Raw genomic sequence first — 20,056 nt, 5'->3', positions numbered from 1 at the left:
CACATGGAATGGGTTATCAGCAGACTTAGGGCCTGTCCACACGGAGACGCTTTTTAGGTTAAACGCAGAGGTTTTGCTTCGTCTTGGCCGAGCGTCCAAACGAATCCACTGCGCACTGCCCGAAACCGCACTTTTCTGAAACCTGGTCCCAGAGTGGAAAAATCTGAAACCGTAGCCCATTTGAATTCGTTTAGACAGCGAAACCGCACATCCTGCTTGCATATCGATGATGTCATCGCCACACCTCAGCTGCCCTGGACTTGCACTTATAGTATTGCCTAACAATACTAGTTTTCATACATGACATTACCTACAATTACACTCCGTAAGATCAATATCACAACTGGTGCTGCGAAGCGGCGATAGCTTATGACTTGGTGGACTGAACACTGTTTTTCCCAGTGTTTTTTTATGCATTCTAGCTACTGTCAGTGACGCGAGAGAACTTAAGTTATTAGGAAAGTGCGGTGTAAGTTTAGGCTATTTTAATTTGTGCGTAGTGCCAGTGTCATTCATTTATTTTACATGTCTTACAACATATATACATGCATTCACAGTCGAGTGAAATCAGATATAAGCATACAAAGACGCTTAGAACTCACGTTAAGCCGATGGTAGCACACTGAATGCAAATGCGCGATTTGATGCAGGCAAACGTATTGACTGTTAGGCTACTAACGAAGGTTTTATAGCAATATTATAAATGTGGCGACAGAATAGCCTAGAACTTGGGTAAGCCTTGCATTTAGTAGCCTAATTGCGGCGATAGCCAAAACTAATGAATCACGGACTATCCTACAACCAAAGAAAGTAAAGGTGATTAGTAGGCCTACCTGAGTTAGCCAAATAAAGGACGGGACTGCACCCTTCACAAACCATAAAATAAAGTTTATTAGTTTTACAGTTGACTACAGTTGACAGTTCACCATCAGTCCACACAAACAATTCTGGTTTCCTTGCACTAGCCATTTCGTCGTAGCCTATTCTGTCTGTTTGTAAAGCGCAAGTTTTGGTCAATTTCTGTAAAGAAACAGTGCCACCTATAGGCCTGGGGTATGAAGTAACGTGTTGAGTCGTGTTGAGATGGATCCGTTTGGACGCAAATATTCTTGATACGGTTCCAGGGAAGACCGAGGAAAAAAAGATCGGTTTGGTACGTGTGGACTAGGCCTTAAAGTCAACTGGCATTATTGGACATTTTAAGTCATCCCTAAAGAGCTGGCTGAGCAGTAGACAGTAGTAGTATCATAATAGTTAACTTACATGCACTGTATGCACTGTACTTCCTAATAGTCGGAAAACTTAGATGTGTAAAGCAAGCAAGTTTGGCGGTTGTTACTAAAAATGTGAACAGGCACGTTGCACTGTTGTGCGGTGGACTTTCGGAATGAATGGAGTCGGCGTTTCTTTAATATCGAGTCAAGTCAAGTCAAGTCAAGTCAAGTTTATTTATATAGCACATTTCATACACAGAGGTCATTCAATGTGCTTTACATAAACAAAACCGAACAATAATAACAAATAAAAGCATAGAAGGGCAATATAGTCAAAGAATAGTTAAAAGGTAAAGATCATAATAAAAAGAAAACATAAAACACAAGGTAAAATCATTTAAAAATAAAGAATAATTAGTAAGCAAAAACAAAGGCAAAAGTAGTAAAAAAAAGTAATAAAAGACAAAGTAGAATAATTATCGAGGCAGATTCAGAATTTGTAACTTGTATATCGAGGCGCCATAGTTTGTCCGATCGTCCTGCTGGTATAAAATGAATTGCGCTGTCTGTCTGAAAAAGACGCGCTCTCTTCCCATGCAGTCAAAATGAATGGGAGTCTTCAGAACAGGCTTGTGTCACCCTGACATTACAGTGCGTAAAGTAGCCTAGGATATAATGTGAATGACTTGTTATTTTATCAAGGATTTCTTTCTTTTTCCAAAAAATAAAGTACAATAGGCATTAATTAGTAGGCCAGATAGCAGCATGTTGAAATTATGTGCCAAATTGCGTTTTTTATTACAATGAGTTCAAGAGTGCAGCACGCACATCCAAGTAGTTGAGTACTGGGTGCTGGACAGGAAGGCACAGGCAAGTAGAAGAACGTTGAGTCCGCACACCAGAAGCTGCTCCTTAGCGTTTTTTTACTTGTCATGTCTGATGAAAGGCTGGGGCCAGAAACGTCACATGTGGTGATATAGCCTACAAATAAAAAAAACGCTAAGGAGCAGCTTCTGGTGTGCGGACTCAACGTTCTTTTATTACAATGATAAAATTGTAGGCAACAGGCCGATGTGCGTTTTATTTGGAGACTGTTTTGCGAGACAGAGACTGAGTTTGCTGCTGATATTCTGGGGATAGGCTACAACATAGCCAATGTAGGACTTTAGCCTTTTAATATATTTGCTGCATTGGATCAGTCTTTCTAGAACAGGCAAGAGCTTTCTAGCCTCACGTCAGCAGCGCCGCATCACCCATATACATTAAAACAACCAGCGGATGGCGGGCAGGTGCGGTTTTGAAAATTGGTCAAAAAACTTTGGTGTGGATGGATGATAAGTTTTGCTATGCAGTTACGATTGAAATAATAGCCCATCCGCGCATCTCTAGTGTGTGTGCCTCTCTCTCGCTCAGAGGGGAAAGGTAGGGGTCAAGGGGTTGAGGGGTCGATCAAGCATGGATTCTAAACTCTGTGGTGGATAGGATCTACAATTAGGTGTTAATTAATATTAGCCTACTACGCTAGGTCGAAGTACTCCCAAGTGCTATTGCGCCACACACTGTAGTTCTCCTGTTTATTCGCTTGGAAAATCGCCACGTTTCATGTTGTGTGACCTTACACATTTTTATCAACTACTCATGCAACTGTATTTAAGTAGGGAAAACTTGGATGTGTTTGATTACTGCTATCTTCCTGCCTCTACGGCTACGTCTGAGCCTGCTAGCATAGCAACATGCTAACACATTCGCACCGCGCGCCAGAGCGTTTGAGTGCACGTATGGCACGTACCGACACGGGAGAGGTATGACTCAACTCGTGAAAGTTAATGGTAAGAACATATATTACTACTGACATTGGGTGGCGTGTTCCTTTAAGACATGTGCCTACACCTGCAAACACACACACTACCAAGCTTACACATTTTCAGGACCACAATGGAAATAAGCCCTGTGGCTTTATTGTGTTTATCCTTTTGATCGATAATGTACAAAGACATTTTATTTATTATTATTTATTTATTTATTTACTTTTTTGTACAGAAACCTAAATAAAGCATTTCAATCAATCAATCAATCAGCCCAGGCTCTGATAACTGGAAACAAACAAAGTGGGGGTAGCCTGCCCCCAAACGAAAACGAAACCATGCATGTGATTTCTCTGGGAATACTGAAGGTGCTACCTCTCTGGTGTGTTTCGTTTGGTCCTTGGTTAAAATATAATGTAATTTTTTTTGCACAAAAGTGTCTGCTAATGATTGTAAACATAAACAAACACAAACAAACGTGACTTCCCACGAAATCCCTGACTGCGCCTTTAAGGAGTCCAAGTGAACTTGAATTGAACTGAATCATGTTGTACTTCTGAACATGCCAACATTCAGACCTCGGTCATTGGCCCCATTTTGTGGAGATTGCCAGGATCTCTAGCATTCCCCTTCCAAAAATAATAAATTAACTGAGAAAAGTGTCTTGGTATGGTGGCCTGTTTGATATACTTCATTACCAGCACAGGCAGATGACCCCATGCAGTGAATGGCAAAAAACTTTGCTATTATGACAGCGAGATAGCAGCAATGCCAATTTGGTCATTTTCCTCTGGACATTTTTGGAATGTGCTATCTAGTCTGGAAATGTTTCTGTTGATTTGCCAGTAAAATAGAAATGCCACTTGAACCCCTCAAGTGGAAACTATTGAAAACAATATAGCAAAACCATTAGAGCCCACCAAATAAATGGAATTCACCATTGACTGCCCTGACGGTCCAGGGAATATGTGTTCTAGCTGAACTGTATACTAACGGCATACTTGCTCCATCAGTCATAGGAGTGGGTGTTGAGTCCCACAGTACCTCTAATAAATGATTTCTGCAGGTATCTTTGTTACTTCAGCTCCATTTTGTTCTCTACGGTCTACAGATGTCTGTATGTGCTATGTTACCAGCACACACTACCCTGGGCCAAGTTCCATGGTAGCTGCGGTTGGGACTGCGTTGCTTTGGCCTCTGGAATCTGACCTCTGCCCTGGGCTGGTTATTGAGGAGATGAGGGTCTCTGCCAGAGGTGGGCAGCAGTGGTGAGTAATCTCACTCCATCAGCCACCCACAGTACAAATATACACACAGCTCGGACTGGAAGAATGAACAAGCAGGAAGCCATATGTAGTCCAAAACAATGGTCTTCCTGCACACGCTGGAGCACTTGAGAGGATACGGAAGGAAGGCTTCTCCAGTATGTCTCAAACCAAATATATCACTGAATACGTGCTTCACTGAGGCTCCCAAATGTCTATATACTTACATCCGAAAAGAATTTCATGTGACGCCTTTGATGTGTTAAGCTTTATAAACTGAAGAACCCCAGACTTACTGAGGGCTGAGTGCCCATGTTGGGGTCAAGAGTCCTTTACCAATGCTTGCGTTTAGATTGTGGGACTGACAGCTGAATGGCAGCATTTACTGCTTCACTCTGTGACATCATCAATCACAAGCCATTTCTAAAAGACCCTGATCAATGCTTCCCTGAGGCATCTTTGACTTTGACATGCAGTAGGTTCATATGGGGTTCTGCTATAGATGTTCAGCTTCTAAGCAATGTCATTTACCGTCAGAATTTACTCATGTTGAATATTATTCTTGCAATAACAATGAATACTGTACAATAATCAACTATCTACATTTTGTTTTGGCATGCAGGGTTGTGGTGTTTGACTTTTTGTTTCAAATTAAATGTCTTTCTATACTAAGCCATCTTCAGCAGCTCTGTGTCCATTCTAATGAGCACTGTAGGTGGAAAATGAGCTGATAAGTGTTTTCCCTGGTTTTCCATTCTTCATTGATTTTTTTTGGAGCTGGCATGAATTCAGTTCTGCAATTCAGCAAGAAACACAGGATGCATATTTCTGAAGTTGCTTACCTCTATTGGCTTGCGTGTCTGCTTATTTTATAATCCAGCATCAAACCAAGCATATTACCAAATTTGTCAAAAATGTCTGCATCTAATGTGCACTGTATTGTACATTATGCTATTAGGGTTGGTGGAAATTGAAGAAAGGAGATCTGCCAAATCAGCTAAGTCAAAAGACGCTTTTAAATCTAAAGAGCCCAGCATCTCTGCGGAAGCCAAAACGCAGTTAGCATCGACCCTGACCCTTTGTGCGTCAGGAGACGATTGACAGGGGCATCACTCTTTGCTGCTGGAGCTATGCCCACAGTCTTTCACTGAGGTTTTCTGTAAGAGGCTCTGCATTAAAACATGAGCCGAACAGGGAAGCACTCAAGTGGGTCGTAGCACAAAAGCGGACAGTGAGCACTCAGCAATGTGAGCCTCCTGAGTGACATTTGTTTATTGTGATATCCGCGATGGAGACAGGAAGATATTACATGGGTCAAACCCACCGATATTGCCCTGGAGAGTCTAAGAATATGTTTGATATCAGGGCGAGTTTTAAAAGCTCTTCTTCGATGACTCATCTGCCTCAGAGCACTCTATGACATTTAGGACCAGATGCTACCCAGTAAAATATATGGTCTCCAAAAGATTGTGATTATGAAAGGTATAAAATATTTTAGTGTGTGTTAGTAATAAGTAAATTATCTTATTTATGCATAAAAGATTAGGAATCTCACCTTACAGGAATTGGACTATAGGGTGTCTGTACTGTTTCCAAGTTGTTTGATTGTATCATTCTAGAGTAGAGCAATAATCAATTCATTGTCAACTATCAAATTAATGGCAACTATTTTGCTAATTGATTATTTGAGTATTTGTTTAAGGGAAAACAATTCAAACTTCTATGATTGAGGATTTAAAGCAGCCTAGTGGCTTTCAAAGCAGCATATTGTGGGGCAGCCGTGGCCTACTGGTTAGTGCTTCGGACTTGTAACCGGAGGGTTGCCGGTTCGAACCCTGACCAGTAGGCATGGCTGAAGTGCCCTTGAGCAGGGCACCTAATCTGCTCCCCAAGCGCTGCTGTTGTTGCAGGCAGCTCACTGCACCGGGATTAGTGTGTGCTTCACCTCACTGAGTGCTGAGTGTGTTTCACTAATTCACAGATTGGGATAAATGCAGAGACCAAATTTCCCTCACGGGATCAAAATAGTATATATACTTATACTTATTCACTTCTGACACAGAATAAGAAAGACCTGGAACTGTTGTTGCAATCACTTGTGTCAGTCAAGTCCAGACATTTGAAGCAGTGGCTTTGTACTCTCTGAACACTTTAAAACAGACTAAACAAGCAGAGCCATCATCAGGTCAATGAGGTGACCAGCAGTCATAGCCTGAAGAGAGCTAACTGTAAGTATTTATGAGTCAGTTGATACAACATAGTAGTATAATTAAATCTTTAAGCAATCAATTAGACCCTATATCCCATCACTTTTCCCAAGGATGATGCCCTAATAAAAAAATCAACTCCTCACACTAGGGATTTATAGGCTAAAATATATGATAAACAATTTAAAAGGACTATTAAGGGAATGTTCTGTCACTCATTGCTTAAAACTTTATCATAAAAAGTTATTTCCTTAAAACAAGTGCAGAGGCACTTTCTCATCTCTATCTCTGAGGCCACTCTTCTTGGACATCTCAATCAGGACCACATGGGGTTTGACATTCAACCTATTTGGCAGTGGGAGATAAGAGCACTTTCTGCACTCAGTAGTCAGACCTATTTTCATCATGCATGGCCAACATTCATTTAATATGCAGCTCACCTCTATCAACCATGCAGTCACGCAATCTTGGAAAAAAAAAGGTTTCATTTACAACCCATGAGGATTATTCACCTTGGGTTGTTGTAGCTGTACTTATACAACATTGTGGTGGAGGGCTCTTTTCAGAATTCTTTTCAAGGATATAGATGCTGGTTAGTTTCTCATTTTTCAGTGGAGACAAACTCAAGAGAGGCAAGCAAACCATTTGTTGTTGCACGAAGGACGAAAATGAATATACTTTTACCAAAAATCAAACCAAAATAAGTATTTTTTTATTTAGCCTATCAAACATGTATACGGCATTTCTTGACAGAAAACATGACCACATAACTGGAAGTAAATTGTCGAAAACTACAATATATAGCCATGGTAGCATTAAGAGTTTAAAGTAATTGCTTTGTGCAATGTGCTTTTTCTCTACTTAATATTTAGCTAAATAGCACTTATCTACTTGCATGAGCTTCTGTGTTTAGGCTGCAGATAAATGCTCCAGGGCATGTGGTTAGTCACATTACATATGGAATCATTGCATAAAATTCTCCCGTCAATGTCAAAATACATTTTGAAGAATGGCAAGTGTTCCTCGCTATTTGAGGTTGCTTATGTAAGAGGTACGCAAATATACAAGTGGATTGGCTAGCATTCTATGTTGATTTCCCATCCACATATTGTGCAATTGTTCATTCTCTTCAGTTATTTCCAAGACAAGTTGATGGATAACTTGCCTGAAGTAAACAAAATCAAATGAATTGCAGTATTGTTTAGTCCTCAGAACAATTAGTGGTTTTTGGCCCACACTTCTTTCCCCAAACTGGTGGGATCTTCAGCCCAGCGCAGAGTCTGGTACAGCCAGCCAAGCCAAACACAACCACCACCATCTGCCACACTTATAATTTATCTCTTGTTGTTACAAAACAAATGGTTACATCTGTTTCAACTCAGCTGTTTGTGTGTGTGTGTTTGTGTGTGTGCAATATCTTATTATCATATAGTAGTAGCTATACTGAACTGTAATGGAATAACAGCGGAATTACCAGGCAGATTGTTGCTTTGTTCCATAACAACTCAAGTGAAATTTGCCAGTGAATGTTAAGGGCATACACACATCAGCTTTACAGTTGTTTTATGGTAGAAAGAATAAACTTGAGAAAGTGCAGTGCTTACATATAAAAGTCTGCCCAATTCCAAAAGCCTTTTTCAGCACAGGGACAGCACGGTCAATGGGAAGCAAGACATATTTTTACCGCTCTTTCGAACTATTAGAGGTTTGTTGACTTCACTGTGGTGATTCAAAGAGCTGATGGCCAGGAAATGCTACTTAAAGTGATTTCTAACTAAGGCAGATTTCAGTCTTGAATATAGTAGGGACTGTGAGATTACTTTGTGTTTGCATTTCATATAAACAAACTAAAAATAGGTCTGAAATTGCAGAGGATCTGAGTTTTGGAAAGTGTGAGGTGTACAGTTCCCAAAAAGGCTGTGAGAAAGAACTTCAGAATGTCCTTGATAAATTTAAACAGTACACAGAGCTGCAACATGGTACCACTATCATAAAGTGCCTTATGTTTCAGGCTCTTTGAGTGACTGTACTCATTTCACATACCTGAAGAATAGAAATAATGAATATGCAGAGTGACGTTTCAAATGCTCCAATGAACATCATTAATTGTAGAAAAAAAAAGGTTAACACAGTAACTGTTGATTCAATGTACAATTATCTTTAAATTGCTGTTGATTTCATTTGGTTGACTTCTACACAAATCTGACTCTAAACTGACCTCAGACTGTGGCAATTGTTATCTAGCTCCACCTTGTGGAATATATCAAGGGCTAATAAAAATCCGGTTCACACAAAACCCTCAACCTACTACGGTCACCAAACTAGAGAGCTCTTTACACGCCCGCATTAAAATCTACAAATATTAACATATTGTCTTAGGGTTTCTGTTTCAGACAATAATGCTGGGTTTCTCCCAACATGGTAGTCTGGTTTGTAATTCATGTATATTTGACTTGTTGTCTGGCCAAGGCCTTCATGTCCTGCTATACCTGCCTGGGTATTTCCACAGTCTAAAGTATGTGCCATTATTTAGTGGTACAGACCCCCAGTAGTGTTATTTGCTATAGATAATGTAATATGCCCTTGAAACTTTTCAGATTTGTAAAAACATCTTCATGAATCCATCATAGCATTTGTTACAGTGGGAACTGTAACAAACCCAGCCCGAAATGGTCCTTGATGCTAGTGAACAATTGCTGAAATTTGAACTCAATAGCCAATCAAATCACTGCTCATATTGAAGGACTACACATTTAAGAAGTCATTCATATTCATTCAATACTTTAGTCTCTGTGAAGTTTATTAATTCCATATACAATATACATAAAACATTTAATCAGGACAAACACTGTATGTTTATAGCCTGGGAGGACCACTTATTTTCCAGCCTTCCATCTTGGCAACTTTTGTGAACATAGCCAATGTCCCCAAGCCGATGCATGCCGTTACACCTGTAGTAGCACTGTGAGCTGTGTAACACAAACACAAAACAAACTTATGGATAACCTCAAAACATGTAGATGTGAACTTTTTTTTTGTACGAATCAAATATTTTGCCCTGCCCTTAATATGAGAAGTTATTATTATTAGTACATCATCAACTTCTTTTTATGGACCATCCAAAGAAGTGTCAAATATCCTTGTGCTCAGCTTTTGTACTTACTCCGAGCTCCAAGGAATGCTCCAGAGGAACAACCACCGATGAAATAATTTAAAGGGTCATCTGGGGCATCCCTGGCCTGGGCACTTAGACAAGTAGCCATTCCAAAAATTGCCCCAAGGGAAGCTGCAAGAATACATAATGTAAATTAAAAGTCACTTTATCTTCACCTTCAAGTCAATCATTGTGCTAAAACTCATCTCCTTCACAGCTCATAAGAAAAAAATAAATAAATAATGTATGATGTATAATGTGTAGCAAAATCTTCACTTTGCAATATCTTCTAGAAAATAAAGAAGTTGAAGAATGGTGAAGCTACTGTTATGTTTCAAAGGACAATTCTATGTCTACTGCTTACCCATTGTAACTGTGCCTGAAGTAGCCCTCTGAAGAGCCTCGACAGCAGTTTCAGGTTGGAAAGCCACAATGTGGTAGGCTGAGCCGACAAGCCCTGTGCATTACAGAGATAGTAAGAAGGTTGGCAACATAGGCATTCAGGACAAGAGAAAACCAGCCTCGATTTTATATACAGGGTTCCCACTCTAAGTCAAATGTTAAATTCCATGATTTTTCAACAAAAAAAAATTATTTCCATGATTTACTACATAATGATGTTACAATAAACTGACCGATGATTTCAGAGCAACCGTGTATCTTTTTTTAGAGCGGGTGATGAATAAATGGGTATTGAATACGCTAAACAACGTAGGGCTACTCAAGCAAGCAGTAAAGCTAATATCCAGATATACATGCGTGGAAATATTTGTATTAATGTATTTTGGCAAGTACATTTTAAACCGCTAATGTTAAAACAAAGTGCCCTGATATTCCATGACTTTGCCCCAAAAATGATTTTCCATGTCTGGAATAGACTTATATAGAAAATTCCATGACCCCTGGGAACCCTGTCTGTAATACTATCATTCTGCACCCAGTCTGTGGTCTAGCTGCAACTAACTTCAAGCCTGTAGGTAACGTTAGTTAGTTTATTATAAATTACTGTGGATGTTAGATAACTACTCTTACAAGCCAGACAACAAGAGTTATCTTAAAGAACACATAGTGCTGTTCAATGTTATATGTTGCACCAGAGGTTGCTGGGTTTCAGGTCAATTATCCCACCAACCGTACATTTTTCTGTTATCTTCTATCTAAAGATAAGTTACGTTAACTTTTTGTTAGTGCTACCTTGATTGAAATAACGTTATCGTGTTTGTTAGCATACCTAGCTTAGGTTCTGAGGTGAGCTAAGGAGCTAGAAGCTAAGCCTACCCTGGCATGTCGCAAGGCCTACTAGCGCTGTTTGCCTCTCACGCTTCATTATTGTACAAAACTGACATTAAACTGAGCATTCGATACAAAACGTACCTATGGCAGTGGCTATCTTGGTAGTAATCCATGTTTTCTGCACACAATCTCTACCCTCTTCTAGCTCCCAGTACCCCATCTTGACTTCACATCAAGGACACCAGTCAACGCGAGAATTCCCAGATACATTCAATAACTCTTTGTAATCTTGGTACTTTGTAATATCGCCCTCTAACGGACTGGAAGGGGACAATGCCGTGAACTGATGTGAACTACTTCAGCCAAATTTCATAATTGCAACAGAAATGCTCTCTATTCTTATAAAAAACTCAAATATTGCCCCACTTGACGTTTTAGGATTGCCAGTTGTAATTAGCCAGCTGGCAGATGACACAACTATTTTTATGAAGCATCTGGCCGAGACACCAAAAGTTTTGAAGACGATTGAGTCTTTCTCTAAAGCCTCTGGCCTGAAATTGAATTTAAATAAGTGTGAGTTAATGCCTATCCACCAGTGCAATCTAACCGAAGCCTATAACATTCCCATAAAATCTACAGTTAAATATTTAGGTATACTTATTTCTAGTGATCCAACAGAAAGGGAGAACATGAATGTGTCAAGGATAACCAAGGATTGTCAGGCTAAACTTAATTCATGGTTACTGAGAGATATTAGCTTACTGGGTAGAGTCTTTCTAACAAAAATGGAGAGTATCTCAAGGTGTATATATCCTGCTTATTCAATGGCTATTTCCAAGAGAGCCATTAAAAAAATCAATCAAATAAACTTTGACTACATATGGAAGAAAAGGGTTCACTATGTTAAAAGATCAGAAATCATAAAAGACATCAGAGATGGAGGGTTGGAGGCCATCGATATTGACTCCATAAACGGAACATTAAAAATCAAGTGGTTGAAATCATTTTTAAACAACAGTACCAGCTTCTGGTACCATATACCCCATGAAATATTCAAAAAAATAGGTGGTATAGATTTTTTCCTTAAATGTGACTTCTGTATTCAGAAACTGCCCATCAAATTATCCCTCTTCCATCAGCAGGTTGCTCTATACTGGAAGATTCTGTACAATCATAATTTTACCCCTCACAATACACCTATCTGGAACAACAGATACATTACTGTAAAGAAGTCATCCTTGTTTATCAAGGACTGGCTAGAGAAGGGCATCTGGTCAGTCCTGCATTTAATTGATTCTAATGGATGTCTCTTAACATATCAAAGCTTTTGTTTGAAGTATGAGTTAACCTGCAACATTGATACATATCATTCTGTATTTGATGCCATACCTGACTCCATTTTAGGCCTAATAAGAGGAATAATTTCAGATCCCAATATTTGTCCTTCCCTACCACAGCTCTTTGTTGAAGGTTGTGACTTTAAGAGTTTTAGATGCTCCAACAAATGTCTTAGAAACCTATTTATCAACCGGTCTTACCCCTTATTAACATATAGAAATTCTATTTTAAAAGTTTTTCCAAAGAATCGTATACAGCTTTTGCGAACTAAATACATGAGATATCCCATAATGCCTAAGGCCAAAGAGCTACATTTCAAAACTTTGAATGGAATATACCCCTCCAACGATTTAATCCAAAGGCGCTTTGGGATTGAAACTGATAATTGTGTATTTTGTAATGGGCTGGAAACCGCTGAGCATCTGTTTGTCGAATGTGTTTATGTTAAAACCTTGTGGCTTGACCTTCATAACTGGCTCAGTCCTAAATGTTTTATGTTAGATAACTTTGACTTGAAGGACATTATATATGGACTCTTTACTGTGAATGATAACGATGATCTCTTAGTAAATGTGATTGTTATTCTCTGTAAATGTTTTATACATAAATGTAAATACTCAAAGGTTAAGCCCACTTTTAGTGGGTTTTACAATGATTTCCTTTATTATACAAAAGCCCTTAAAGCTATGAAGTCTAAGAAAGCAGTACAACTTTTGAACAGTGTTACAGAATATGATTTAATGACTAAGCCCTAGTTATATGTTTTTTTTTCTCTGTTGTGTTTTTTTTTTTTTTTTTTCTGTTTTGTTTATTATTTTATTTTTTTTCTCTTGCTTCCTCCTTTTAATTACACCTGATCCTGTACATAGATGGATTCCTTATGGATTGTTTTGACCCATGCTTATTGTACTTGAATTACCAATAAAAAAAAAAAAAAAAAAAAAAAAAAAAAACTTCAGCCAAAATATCTTTAATCGACTGCCACCTGCCGAAATCTTTGGTAAATTGATCAATTTAATAACCAGCTGTTTGTTTTCTATTAAAGATTTATATAAGTATCAGTTGAGCTCCAAGATTTTCAGGTTTCAATGTGTCTGATGTGGGTGTGTTAAGCAGAGTAGGCCTATAGGGCGTAGCCAATTTGTATTATCATGGCTACACGGAAAGACTAGTATCCTAATTTTGTAAGTCACTTTAGATAAAAGTGTCTGCTAGATAAATGTCGTAAAGTTTAAACTCTTAAAATCTTTAGATCAAGCAATGGTGGCAAGTAAAAGCTTGAGTTTTATTCGTTCAATTAGTTAATGTAATTTTATTTCATTTACTTTTATCTCAAAGCATGATAGAGAGCCTATGGCCTGACCCCCATAAAGCAAAGCACAAGGCAACAGTGGCAAGAACCCATTTAACAGGAGGGCAAAGCCAGGGTCAGACCACATCATCAAAGTAATGCAAAATCCATAGTTCACAAAAGACCCAGTGACACACCTGCTAGAAAACATAGTGAACCTGGCCACAACTTCAGAGAACATTGCATGATATGCTTAATTGTTATGATTAGCGGGTCCTTCCAATTTCATTTCCAATTGTTTAAAAAAATCAGTTTTGGGTGTGCACCAATAGGCCTATATTTTTTGCAAGCACACCAGAAACTTCAGAATTTCAGAAACTTTTTTGCTTGCAAGCAAAATCTTCTCATGCACAGTAGAAACTTTGTTATGTGACCAGAACATGTTGTGTGGGCACAATAAAGTTTCTGGTGTGTATGCAAAACTTTCTAGTGGATACTCAAACATTTCTGGTGTGGTGAAAAACTTCACACAAAAAAGGACACACAAACCTTTACACCAAAGATTCTCAGGACATGTCACTACACTGAATCAGAGAAGCCATGAGGACAATGGGGTTTTGGGGTAAGTATTTTCTGTATTTTTAAAATACATAAACACTTCACTCTATTGTATCTTGATGTCTGGTGGTGTCTGCTTGATACCTGGTAGAACTGGATGAGGAGGAGGGGGGGGGGGGGGGTGACAGGACGAGAGAGGCTGGCAATAGAATTGTACTTCTAGGTAATCAACTAAATACTCTTGGGATGGGGATGGGCTCAGGCCCAACCGACCCCTGAGTGCATCCATTAACAACTTGGGGTTAAGTGCCTTGCTCAAGGGCACAACGGTGGAAGCCGGGAATTGAACCGACAACTTTCAGGCTACTGCACGCTAGCCCAGCTCCTTAACCACTACACTACCACCGCATCCACACATTTAGACTCAAATGTAGGCTAGGCTACACTTCAAACTCTCAAAGACCAGGGGGGTATCCCAAGTATGTGGTTTAGTGACAAACCTGGCTAAGTTAACTCAGAGTAAGTAGTAAACCTTCTACAACAAGAGCCCTATGCCGTTGTTTTGTTAGGAGAATGAAGCCATAGGCTACAGCTCTTCTATTAGGAGGTTTACCACTTACTCTGAGTTAATCAAAGAATTATGTTCTTTGATTTCTCAAGTGCTTTTAACGCCATCCAACCCCTCAGACTGGGAGACAAGCTCTTGCAGATGGGTGTGGACGCTCACCATATCCTGGATTACAGATTACCTGACCGAGCGGCCACAGTTCATCAGACTGAAGAACTGTCTCTCTGACACTGTGATCAACAGCACCGGAGCTCCACAAGGAACTGTGCTCTCTCCAGTCCTGTTCATCCTGTACACGTCTGACTTCTGCTACAACACTGAGTCATGCCACATGCAGAAGTTTTCTGACGATACTGCAATTGTGGGGTGTATCAGGGACAAGCAATAGAGGAGCCTGGTGGAGGACTTTGGTGCAAACTCACAATGGTGCAAACTCACCTTCAACTCAACACTGAGACCAAGGAGATGGTGGTGGATTTCCACAGGTCTAAGCCCGCTCTGCTACCAGTCTCCATTGATGGGGTCAATGTATAGGTGTTAAACACCTACAAGTATCTGGGTTTACACCTGGACAATAAATTGGACTAGTCAGCCAATACTAAAGAGGCAGCCGTGGCCTACTGATGAGCACCTCAAACCTGTAACCAGAGGGTTGCCGGTTCGAACCCCGACCAGTAGGCATGGCTGAAGTGCCCTTGAGCAAGGCACCTAACCCCTCATTGCTCCCCGAGCGCCGCTGTTGTTGCAGGCAGCTCACTGCGCCGGGATTAGTGTGTGCTTCACCTCACTGTGTGTTCACTGTGTGCTGAGTGTGTTTCACTAATTCACGGATTGGGATAAATGCAGAGACCAAATTTCCCTCGCGGGATCAAAAGAGTATATATACTACTATACTACTCTCCACCTTCTCCATGTTTGTGTACTGACTGTCCACTGGTCTACTGTTTTTACTGCTACACTGTTTACAGGCTATATTAGCACATATGCATAACCCCTCCCTCCCTCCCACAGCCTGGACTGTGGCCGTAATAATACTTAATACTTAATACTTAATATTTAATACTTGACCAATGGCTGTAACCCTATTACTATTGCGCTGATATGGACCCTTTCAAGAGAGTTCCATTATCAGCATCATAGTTGGCCCCACAAGACTTCCGTTTTAACATTCCATATGTTATCTTAATGCAGAGGAAGTAGATTGGGACCCAAATAGAATGTTCAAGCATTGTTTTTGTTTTTATTGTTGAAAGGGTCTATAGTTGTTCTATTACTTTGTCTACATTATTCTCTAATATGTCCATATTTATTTTATGCTGGTCTCTAGACTTTATTCTTCCACTGTTGGACTTACTTATTTGCACCATGACACTCACTCTCATAGAGCACCTTACCATGCAAACAGAATCACAGGCTCAGTCCCTGCCCTGTCACTGCAAGCGCCTCATACTTAATCATCCATACGCACACTATGTGGATATTTGATTTAGTTTTATTTAGTTTTTTTTTTTTTTTTTACCTTCTACTGTCTTTATTGTTCAGTGGTGTTTTTATTTTTATTTTTATATACTTATATTACTTTTTCTGCTGTAAGTGCATGTGTGATGTCTATATGCTACTGAGACCTTGAATTTCCACTTGGGGATCAATAAAGTATCTATCTATCTATCTATCTATCTTACCCAGGTTTGGAATACCCCCCAGGCCTGTCCTCCCGTTCAAAACCGCATCTCAACACTATTTGTTTTCTGTGTTCTGTTTTATGACTGCACATTTATTGTTCAATTGTTGTCATTTGATGTAATGCCATATTATCTCTCTGAAGTGAATTTGTTGTTGCACTTTCTTTGTGACTAGTCTTGTGTTATCACTCGGTCACATTTTGCAAACACAATAGGTCCGGCATGTCATTCTTCGCTGCCATGGTTTTTCTTTAAGGTATTTTGACCTCTCTTCCAGTATCTTTGGTTTTGACGTATGGAGAGTGTTTATTGCTTCCGGAACGCTAGGATATCCACAGGTTCCAAGCTTGTTGCGAAGGAACTTTAAGTCAATGATCATCTGCAGAAAGCTATTGGAAGCAGGGCAATTAAACTAAAGGTTTGAATGATTTGTTTCAGAAAAATCGCTTCCAGACATGGAGACTCGTATCTTAGGAAGGCAACGGAGTTACTGTTATGCATTTGATGTCAATGAGTAACGTTAACATTAGACCAGGATAGCTAACGTAGCTAGCGATAACATTACATGCCTTGCAAGGTAACCGTTGAGTCAGAGAAACAGAAACATAATTGGATTGACTTTTTCCAATGAATTTGCTTTGTCCCAATAGCGAATGGAATTACCAGCCGTTTTGTGGATGGTGAGTCTCTCTTTCTTAAAGTTGACGTTAGCTGAAGAAGTCCCCAGCTAGCCATACTTCCCAGCTTTAAATTCGTACTGCGTGGCAGTAGGAGACGCTAACGTGGCTAACATCATATCTCAGCTGTAAATGAAGATTGGTATGGTGTAGTTGGTCTGCCCTACGGTTCCTGTGACATGTCTTCACCGTCACCGGTACAAATCAGGGAAGCAAATGCACATTTAGCTGCATTGCATCGGCGGGTTGCTGAGCTGGAGCAGAGACTCGAAGCAGCTGAGAAAACCGTGCGTGAGCAAGCTGAAAGCCTCATCCGGAAAGATGAACAGCTCAGAGCTGCTACTCAAGAAATAACTGAGGCCAAAGACAGGTAAGTTAAGGTACAAATATGACATATTAAGTCTATATTTATGTCGTTGCTTTAGAGAGGATGCAATTTTTAAGAACTGCAATTAAGTGTTAGGATAGATGTGCCAGTGTGGAAACTGTTTGTCAGACATTCTATTCTGGCTACTGGCTGTTCTGATATTCAGAGAGATTTACTCTACTCTCTGAATCTCTCTAGTATGGTGTTTGAGTATTCTGACCGAATTATCTTGCTTTCTCATTCAGAGAGATATCCTACCTCCATGAAAAACTCTGCCAGTCTGAGGAAACCATCCAGAAGTTTCAACATACAGTAAAGGAAAAGGATGCTCTCATTGGGCAGCTACAGCATCGGTGCCAGCTCTTGGATAACATCTGCAAAAGTCGCCCATTGCTGGACAAGATGCTGTCACACATGGCAGAAGCTGAGAGAATGGGACCTGTTGTTGACTTGGGTGAGACTCCCATCAACTCCTCTCTCACAGATGGTGAGTCCAGCTGCAGTCCCAACCGTGTATCCAATCACAAGGACTTCTCCCTCAGCGAGGATGACATGGATGACCAAGAGCTAGATGGAGTGGTGTTTGGAACCACTGTTTGAGAAAAATCCATTACTTGATTTCAACATTATTCATGGCATGCTGAACCTGAAGACCTTTCCATGATGTGTCCCATGGGCAGGCTAATGCGTCAGATGGCATGGCATGTTCAGAGTCATTGTTACAATGTTGGCTGAGGTTTTGGATTAATTACCATAGCGTGTGTTTTGAGATCTAGCTTTGGTTCTTCCTTTGAAACAAAGATAAGAATGTAGATAGACTAATGGACCTTTAGTGAAAGGATGAAGGAACAGACAGGAATTAATCATACAGATTTAATTCAGATAATATATATATATATATATATATATTTGTAATATTGTAATGGTTAATTGAATTATTTGTTTAGTAAATTGTTTCAAACAGGACACAATGACATCAAAGATACGGCAAGCTGTTGGCATTCCTGAAAAACTTCTGCCTTGTTGACCATCATAGGTAACAAGGGCAGGCAGGTGTGGCATTCTGTCTAAAAGTTTTGTTTGTATTGGTTAATACAGTTGGACCATGTTGATTTTTTTGTTGCTAATTCAAGAGCTTAATATCAGATTTATTTCTCAGACAGTTTTGGTGACTCATAGTATCTATTTTTATGTTCACCATCAGAATGCAAAATAACAAGCAATGTATTCCAAAACAGTTCAACTTATAACAGCTTTAAATGGATGCATCACGTTCAAGAGAAGAGTCTTCTCAAATTTAGTTGACTTTAAACAACTGTGCAAAGTATAGAATGTAATCTACATGGAGAAATGTAGATTTTGGTGTGAAATTTAAAAATGGGGTAGCCACTTAGGATAGTCTTTGAAGTTCTACTGTATGTTGTAATCTGCTTTGAAATCCATCATCTGCAAAGCATTGAAACTTAAGAACACAATTCAGATTGCCTTGATTGATCCTCTGATGTCTAATTCCCCCATCCAATCTTTGTTTCCTTGATACAAAACCGTCTGCACAACTTGAAGTTCCTTTTTCCAGTTATCTGTTTTGCCATTACTGGCATCTATACCATTAATTACAGAAATGGGATATAGGTCACAATTTGAACTTCTGCATGTGGTCCTGCCCTTTATGAAGAATGCTTCAGTGAAGCAAATTCTATGCAAATTTTATGTTTGCTTTTTATCTATTAAATTGCTGCGCATGATAAGGGCAGTGTTACTAAAACAGCAGTGGTACCTTAAAAAGCTATTTTTGCATCTCTTTTCTGAAGGCTGTGTGTAGTGTTCTGTTTGCAGAAGTACATATTCATGTAATTTCAAATGTAATGTCTGGTATTCTCATGGTAAAGACTTTGTAGTAGCAAAGTCTGTTCTGTAAAGGAGGCCTATGGACAGTTTATGGAGATGTTACATGCCTTGAGCTGTTCAGGTGTAGAATAAAATCCTTTTCTGGACTTTCTGTTGTTGATTATTTATGTAATAAACAGGGGCAGCCGTGGCCTACTGGTTAGAGCTTCGGACTTGCAACCGGAGGGTTGCCGGTTCGAACCCCGACCAGTAGTGGCCACGGTTGAAGTGCCCTTGAGCAAGACACCTAACCCCTCACTGCTCCCCGAGCGCCGCTGTTGATGCAGGCAGCTCACTGCGCCGGGATTAGTGTGTGCTTCACCTCACTGTGTATACACTGTGTGCTGTGTGTGTTTCACTAATTCACGGATTGGGATAAATGCAGAGACCAAATTTCCCTCACGGGATCGAAAGAGTATATATACTATATAAATATAACAACACTTCTGCAGTCGCTTTGCGGGCCTCTATCGGTTATAACTGCACTATGTAAGTGTATGTATGTTTATAAATCATGCAACATTCTACCTTGTCTGTGGACATTGTTATTTGCCTATAGCCGGTGCTGGATAAACAATAAACAAACAGAGGGAAAGTTCTTTGGTGTTGCTTTAAATGCATATGCAGAGGAGGGGCAGCGGGCTACGAGAGAGAGTGGGGCGGGGTAAGGAAAGGCTGCGTGCGTAAAAAGCGCAGCTCAATGGCAATGCAAGGATTTGATCTTTGATTTTGATTTGATCTTTGATCTTTGATCTTTGGTCTTTGATTTGATCTTTGATCTTCACAAAATAGAATATGAATCTGTGACGG

The 20,056-nt window shown here is 39.8% G+C and overlaps 2 protein-coding genes across 2 annotated transcripts; one reads left to right on the top strand and one right to left on the bottom strand.

Moving 5' to 3' along the window:
- Positions 1 to 9,270: 9,270 nt before the first annotated feature.
- Positions 9,271 to 11,148, bottom strand: ndufa11 (NADH:ubiquinone oxidoreductase subunit A11). Its single transcript, XM_042056771.1, has 4 exons — positions 11,020 to 11,148; positions 10,010 to 10,102; positions 9,655 to 9,777; positions 9,271 to 9,460 (listed from the first exon to the last, which is right to left on the bottom strand). Exons 1-4 carry the CDS (start codon positions 11,096 to 11,098, stop codon positions 9,348 to 9,350), a joined length of 408 nt encoding a protein of 135 aa, XP_041912705.1. The 5' UTR covers positions 11,099 to 11,148; the 3' UTR covers positions 9,271 to 9,347.
- A 5,377-nt stretch (positions 11,149 to 16,525) lies between these two features.
- Positions 16,526 to 19,353, top strand: LOC121678375 (vimentin-type intermediate filament-associated coiled-coil protein-like). The gene is made up of 3 exons (XM_042057861.1): positions 16,526 to 16,733; positions 16,966 to 17,362; positions 17,605 to 19,353. The coding sequence occupies exons 2-3, from the start codon at positions 17,172 to 17,174 to the stop codon at positions 17,957 to 17,959; spliced, it is 546 nt and encodes a 181-aa protein (XP_041913795.1). The 5' UTR covers positions 16,526 to 16,733; positions 16,966 to 17,171; the 3' UTR covers positions 17,960 to 19,353.
- Positions 19,354 to 20,056: the final 703 nt, after the last annotated feature.

The sequence above is a fragment of the Alosa sapidissima genome, chromosome 12 (assembly GCF_018492685.1).
Source record: "Alosa sapidissima isolate fAloSap1 chromosome 12, fAloSap1.pri, whole genome shotgun sequence".
In the NCBI taxonomy this organism is placed as follows: domain Eukaryota; kingdom Metazoa; phylum Chordata; class Actinopteri; order Clupeiformes; family Clupeidae; genus Alosa; species Alosa sapidissima.
The sequence above is the reverse complement of the archived record's forward strand: the minus strand, read 5'-3'. Positions and strand labels throughout refer to the sequence as shown.

Bases quoted from the DNA above. Each gene is read 5' to 3' on its own strand.
- ndufa11 (XM_042056771.1), bottom strand. From the start codon at position 11,098: ATGGGGTACTGGGAGCTAGAAGAGGGTAGAGATTGTGTGCAGAAAACA. The intron at 10,103-11,019 runs GTACGTTTTGTA...TGTAATGCACAG, and splicing joins CAAGATAGCCACTGCCATAG to GGCTTGTCGGCTCAGCCTAC. The intron at 9,778-10,009 runs GTAAGCAGTAGA...GTATTCTTGCAG, and splicing joins TTCAGGCACAGTTACAATGG to CTTCCCTTGGGGCAATTTTT.
- LOC121678375 (XM_042057861.1), top strand. From the start codon at position 17,172: ATGTCTTCACCGTCACCGGTACAAATCAGGGAAGCAAATGCACATTTA. The intron at 17,363-17,604 runs GTAAGTTAAGGT...TTTCTCATTCAG, and splicing joins ATAACTGAGGCCAAAGACAG to AGAGATATCCTACCTCCATG.